The following is a 6,760-nucleotide window of genomic DNA, read 5'->3' as shown; positions in this document are numbered from 1 at the left end:
CACGATTTTGCCCTATAATATTTATTCTTTATTGATTTACCTCTACAATATCTTAGTTACTTTTATTCTTGATTATTTAACAATGACATATTAATAATCGTGTTTTGTACATTTTAATGTCTCTTGAAGTGAACATATATAAATAAAAAGTTCTATTATAATTGATATTGTCTCCAGAAGTAGGCGCACAATCTGATACAGTAAATGGACACAACTCCTGAACTACAAACATGTTTATATATCAGGAACTACTTGATACATTGAACTTCAATAGATAGGAATAGAAAATTAATGTTCTTGTAAAAGTTTGAGGTGAAGAATGGTAAGAGCTCACCTCAAAATCCTCCCATTTCATAACTTTCATATTTGACTGCTCAAAGTAGATATCCAAAATTGGTACAGTTTCTTTTGAACCGACTTAGCCCTCTGAACGAACCGGCTGGATCAGCAAATTCACAGTCCTCTTCATATGCATCAACTGCCAGATTCCTGTATATTTGCAACATAATTAATCCTAAAAGAGACCTAGAAAATTTTCTGGATGTTAATTACGAGGACCTCCCTCGTGCTACAACCCTTCTTACTTTAAAAATCATAAAAATCTCCACTATAAATATCTGAATTTAATGAAACCTACATAAGTTAACTGCACATCAATCGTGAAAAAGCAAAGGGAGGTAAAGAATAATAGTTTTCTTCAAATTGTTTTATATGATTGGAAAGGAAGTAAATCGAAAAACATAAATTGAGAAGAAAAGACTAATTTTTATGAATTGTTTTAGTAACCATTTACCTTTATTTCTATATTAGAATATAAACAAGCTAATGTTATACTAAAATAATTTTAGTATATAAAAGACTTTGAAATCTTATTAGTAAATATAATCATAAAACCAGAACAAAAAGACTTTTTATCAACAAAAATATTTATCAAAATGCGTACTATGCATTTATTATAAATTATTCATTTTAAATAAATTAAAATTTACTATCAATGATTGACGAGGTAGGAGTTTTTCCGATGATTAGTTATCTTTTCTAAAAGAATATGTACCGGTATTATCATTGGAACGAAAAAATTGGAGGAAAATTATATATATATATACACACACACACACATAGTAGTAAAAAGATATGTACTTTTTTTTCTTTTTGACCTTATCCTTCTACTTTTTCCCCAATTTTGGATGGCAACAAAAATGAATTTCAAAGTAGTTTCATATACATACAGTTTTACTTTCCCTCCAACTATTAGGACAAATGATTTTAGGACTTGTCTTGTAACAACTACTTGAGGTAGAAAATAGATGAAATTACGTAAAAGGACATTGAAAATCAGCCCTTTAGGCGCGTTGCTTTATCCCGTCGAAAATACCAATAACCGGACTGAAATTGAAAAAAATTGGCATGTACAACAAATTTGAAAGGTTGGGAGACGAGGTGTAAAAAATAGATGAAATTACGTAAAAGGACATTGAAAATTAGCATTTCGGCGCGTTGCTTTATCCAGTCGAAAATACCAATAATCGGACTGAAAATTGAAAAAAATTGGCATGTGCAACAAATTTGAAAGATTGGGAGACTAGGTGCAAAAAAAAAAGAGTTGGGGGATCTGCATTTTACTCATTATTATACTAGCTTTCTTATTAATTTAATTCAACTGATTGTAAGAAAGAATTTTGGGTTGAGCTAACTAAATATTCAAATTAAATTAAAATTTATGATTCTTAAGGTACTCAACAAATTTCTCAACATAAGAATGATGGAGTTTTTCATCTCCAAAAATCCCATCACCAGCTTCCCTACCCCTTACCCTAACTTCTTCTCCTTCCTTCAAAACCATAGCTTTCTCCAATGCTTTCGCAATGTCATATCTGCTGAACGACCCATCTTCACCCCTTTCAACTTCCCACCCCAAACCCTTCTCCACCAACAGCCGCGCATTCAATGGCTGATCGATGATGAACGGCAGAAAAACAAGACAATGACCGTACTGCAAACTCTCTATAATCGACCCCCATCCCGCGTGGAACAAACACCCTCCAACAGACGGGTGGCTAAGAACCTCCCTCTGCGGCGCCCATCCAACGTGCGCCACTCCTCTCGCGGCGGTCCGCTCGCGGAACCCTGCCGGAAACGCATCCTCATCGTCGTCAGCCCAGTCGGGTTTTCTCAGGGCCCATAAAAATGGCAGCCCGGAAAGCTCAACCCCGTGTGCTATCTCGTGAATTTGATCTTTGTTCAGTTTACACTCGCTGCCGAACCCCACGAAAACAACTGATCTTGGGTTTTGTTTGTCCAACCACTGGAAAATTCCGCTCCACGGTTCTTCATTGGAAGTTGGTGATCTCCGCTTCATTTTTTCGGGCGGGAGGAATCCCACCGGAAAGACAGGCTTTCCGGTGAGTTTCTCATGCAGTTTCAAGTAATCGGCTTCGAATTCAGGGCAGGTGCGTAAGGCAATAGCATTACATGCTTGAATTATTTTAGCTACCCGGGAGCTGTCAGGCATTCCCGACGCGTTCTGCCCGAAATATCCAGCGTGCATTTCTTCAGCCTCGTGCTTCTTGTACGCAACTTTCGACGAAAAATCGATGTATTCGGGCGGGAGAGTCCAGCTCTGAGGCAACATTCTTTTGTCGCCGTCAAGGGGAACCTTATGAACGCCGAAGAAATCTACTGTTGCAGCAGAAACAACCCAGAATATTACAATCGGGATGTTGAAATCCTGAGCTATATCAACTGCCCAGTGATGGAAAAAGTCGACAATTATCCAGTGGGGTGGATTTTCTGAAACGAAACCCCTGACGGGTTCCTGGAGAAGATCACAGGCGAGCTTCAGGTACTGGATCTTGTCGGCGGGGATGTCCACGGTGGCTTCGGCTGATTCAGGTAGGGGACTTGATTCGGGTTTGGGGAGTGGAAGGGGCACAAAATGTATGAGATTTGACAGATTTGGAGGGATTTTGGGGAGTCTGAGAATGTTTCTTGGAGTTGCGAGGAAGGAGACGTGGATCCCTGATTTGGCTAAGGCGATGGAGAGCTGGAAAAATGGGATGAGATGGCCGAATGCTGACCATGGCAGCATAGCAACATGGATTAATCCATCTCGACTCATCATGATATTTTTTGCAGTTGTGTGTGTGTGTGTGTGAAGCTGCTTTGCTAATCTCAGTGTTACCTATCAAGAAGTTTCACTCAAACCTTGTTTTATAATCATCCATGTGAAGATCATCAACTGGAATTGATTTCATCTTCTCATAATAATGGACACTCAGTCATAGGGTTAATTACATATACACCCCCCTCTTAAAATGCAATAAAATTTTCAAAATTACATTTATAATTTTTTTCGAATCTTCAATGTTTGCACCTTATTCTTTGGATAATAATATTGACGTTAACAAAAAATTTATATAAAATTTATAATTTTACCCATCATTTAATATTTTCATATAATAATTTTATACTTATAAAGAAAAAAAATATAATGATGTTATCCTTACTCCATATATATACATATATTGTATTTATTCCTTCATAAATACAAAAATATACTTGAAAATATTAAATTTTTATAATTTGTTTGTTAACGTTTAGCATTTTTCGTCCAAATTCTAATGGAAGGGGATCGTGTGTATACATAAATCGGAAATTTTTGAAAGAGATGTAATTTTAATTATTTAGAAAAGAAAATTTGAAAATGTAATTTCAGAGTTTTAGGAAAGTAAGCATAACTAAACCCTCATTAATATTAAGTAAACTATATATATGGTACCTAATACAACTAATGAATTGTTTGCAAATGATAAATGAAATTTCTTTTATATTAATATTTATGTGAAGAGTCAAATTATACTAACTCCAATAATTGAACTGTTTATTCCTTTTAATATTTGCATGTGGCATTTATTGTAAAATATGTGATACGTATCCAATGTGAATAGCACCACTTTGTGGAATTATTTATTTATTAATTACAATTAATGTGTAGATTTATGGGTTTTCGTGATGGGATTTGATATGGAATTTGCGTCAAGTATTTTTTATATTGATGCAAGTAAAAGATGGATGCAACTACAAATATATATTTCATTATTATATCTTACATATGATTTGAATTCATCATATATTCTAATTTTAAAAACCCCCATTTGCTTTGATTTATTAGGTAGAATAAGAATATTTATTGAGCTAGTGGACTAGTTATATGGGGGCCACAAACCCCCTATTAGTTACTGTGTGAAGTTGAATGAATTTTAACATTAATCGTAAATTATATTTTCTTTTTTGGTATTTTATCATTCCATCCATTGCATGATTAAACTTGTGTGTTCTTGCCGATATGTCCTGTGTATATACAGACATATATACATGTAAAACACTAGCAATCAACACACTCCACTCTTAGTCGCTCGCCTATGTATGATGCTCTTTAGTACAGGTAAGAAATCACAACCATCAACGCCTTATTTTTTTATCTGAAAACGAGCACCATACCCTCAAAGGGAAGAGGTCCCATTGTCATACTTAACGTCAGACCCTTCATCTCATTTCTCTGAACTGGATTTCTTGCCACTTAGCCCTCTGCTAGGCCGTAAAATTTGCTTCAAAAGAGCCATTTTGGGAACGTTCCAATGCTCCACATGCCTGAAAGTTTAAGGCAGGCTAAGTACAAGGATACATGATGAAGAGGTAGAATAAGGGTACTAATTTCTAAAATACAATAGCAATACCTGCATACTTTTCCAGATTTTTCATCAAAGAAATACTCTGTATAGCCAGTGGCTGCAAGAAATTCAAGAACCAAACATCAAAAGCAATCATGGAATATACCTGTAATGAGTTTGTAAAATGTTGGAAAAACACAGCAGCAATGCTGTTGAAATTTCTCCCACGGAATTGAGTTGTAGATACCTGATAGAATCGGCTTTCATGGAAACGACATGACGCAGATGAAACGCCAGTGCCCGATTCCTTTATCCTGTTCCGGAGCAAGAACAACATAAGAAATCTCTAATTACTGATGCGGTAAATGGACATAACTCCTGAACTACAAACATGTTTATATATCACGAACTACTTGATACATAAAACTTCAACAAATAGGAATAGAAAATTAATGTTGTTGCAAAAGTTTGAGGTGAAGAATGGTAAGAGCTCATCTCAAAATCCTCCCATTTCATCCTTATGTTTGGCTTCGGTTTTGGGCAAAATCGAAGCAATGTTTGGCATTGCTTATTTTGCCATATTTTTGTTTTGTTTCTAAGTATTTTGTCTTGTTTCTAAGTATTTGATTTTTAAATACAAATATATTTTATTTTAACCACTTAATATTTTATACGTAATATTTTCTACATCATTGGAATAATTAAAAATTTTAAAAAATATAAAACAATATAACTATTCTACGCGGTTAATTCATATATTACATTATTTAAATAATTTGTTTAAATTTATCACCTTGAATAGAACAACTAACAAAAAATATTGTTAATCAATTATTAGAGTGCATTTAATTATTTTTAAAAGTGTATTTTACATAAATTATTCTTTTTCATTTCCATACATATATAATTAAGAAATAATATTTATTTTAATCCACTCACAACTAAATAAATTATATATATTTTTATACATATATATATATATAAATATATATAAAAGAGACATGATTTGACAATGAACAGTATTTTTTGTCTCCCCACTACACAACATCAAACATAACATACTTATTTTATATTATCTCCAAAAACAAATCCAAACATATACACTATCTCTAACTTATTTTTATTTATCTTTGTTTTTCTCTCTCTATCTCCACAAAATACCCAAAAATAAGTTAAAAACAAAATCAAACATAATGATAGTTTTCTTCAAATTGTTTGATATGATTGGAAAGGGAGTAAATCGAGAAACATAAATTGAGAAGAAAAGACTAATTTTTATGAATTGTTTTAGTAACCATTTACCATTATTTTTATATTAGAAAATAAACAAGCTAATGTTATACTAAAATAATTTTAGTATATAAAAGATTTTGAAATCTTATTAGTAAATATAATCATAAAACAAGAACAAAAAGACTTTTTATTAACAAAAATATTTAGCAAAATGCATACTATGCATTTATTATAAATTATTCATTTTAAATAAATTAAAATTTACTATCAATGATTGACGAGGTAGGAGTTTTTCCGATGATTAGTTATCTTTTCTAAAAGAATATGTACCGATATTATCATTGAACATAAAAATTGGAGGAAAATTATATATATATACACACACATACATAGTAGTAAAAAGATATGTACTTTTTTTTTTTTTTGACCTTATCCTTCTACTTTTTCCCCATTTTTGGATGGCAACAAAAATGAATTTCAAAGTAGTTTCATATACATATAGTTTTAATTTCCCTCCAACTATTAGGGCAACTGATTTTAGGACTTGTCTTGTAACAACTATTTGAGGTAGAAAATAGATGAAATTACGTAAAAGGACATTGAAAATCAGCCCTTTAGACGCGTTGCTTTATCCCGTCGAAAATACCAATAACCGGACTGAAAATTGAAAAAAATTGGCATGTACAACAAATTTGAAAGGTTGGGATACGAGGTGTACAAAATAGATGAAATTACGTAAAAGGACATTGAAAATTAGCCCTTTCGGCGCATTGCTTTATCCAGTCAAAAATACCAATAATCGGACTGAAAATTGAAAAAAATTGGCATGTGCAACAAATTTGAAAGATTGGGAGACT

The 6,760-nt window shown here is 32.8% G+C and overlaps 1 protein-coding gene and 1 long non-coding RNA gene across 2 annotated transcripts in view; both read right to left on the bottom strand.

Annotated features, from left to right (window-relative positions):
- The window catches only part of LOC105173148 (putative UDP-rhamnose:rhamnosyltransferase 1), a 15,979-nt gene continuing 10,917 nt past the window's right edge, over positions 1,699-6,760 (bottom strand). The window contains exon 2 of the mRNA XM_011094810.2: positions 1,699-2,343. Coding sequence (XP_011093112.2) covers positions 1,712-2,343 — 632 coding nt within the window. The 3' untranslated portion in view covers positions 1,699-1,711. The remainder of the gene's footprint in view (positions 2,344-6,760) is intronic.
- Positions 4,328-4,775, bottom strand: LOC105173149. The gene is made up of 2 exons (XR_002288097.1): positions 4,737-4,775; positions 4,328-4,650 (listed from the first exon to the last, which is right to left on the bottom strand). It is a non-coding gene; the product is annotated as an uncharacterized LOC105173149 (long non-coding RNA).

The sequence above is a fragment of the Sesamum indicum genome, linkage group LG11 (assembly GCF_000512975.1).
Source record: "Sesamum indicum cultivar Zhongzhi No. 13 linkage group LG11, S_indicum_v1.0, whole genome shotgun sequence".
In the NCBI taxonomy this organism is placed as follows: domain Eukaryota; kingdom Viridiplantae; phylum Streptophyta; class Magnoliopsida; order Lamiales; family Pedaliaceae; genus Sesamum; species Sesamum indicum.
Note: the sequence above shows the minus strand (reverse complement) of the source record. Positions and strands in the feature narration are given on the sequence as shown.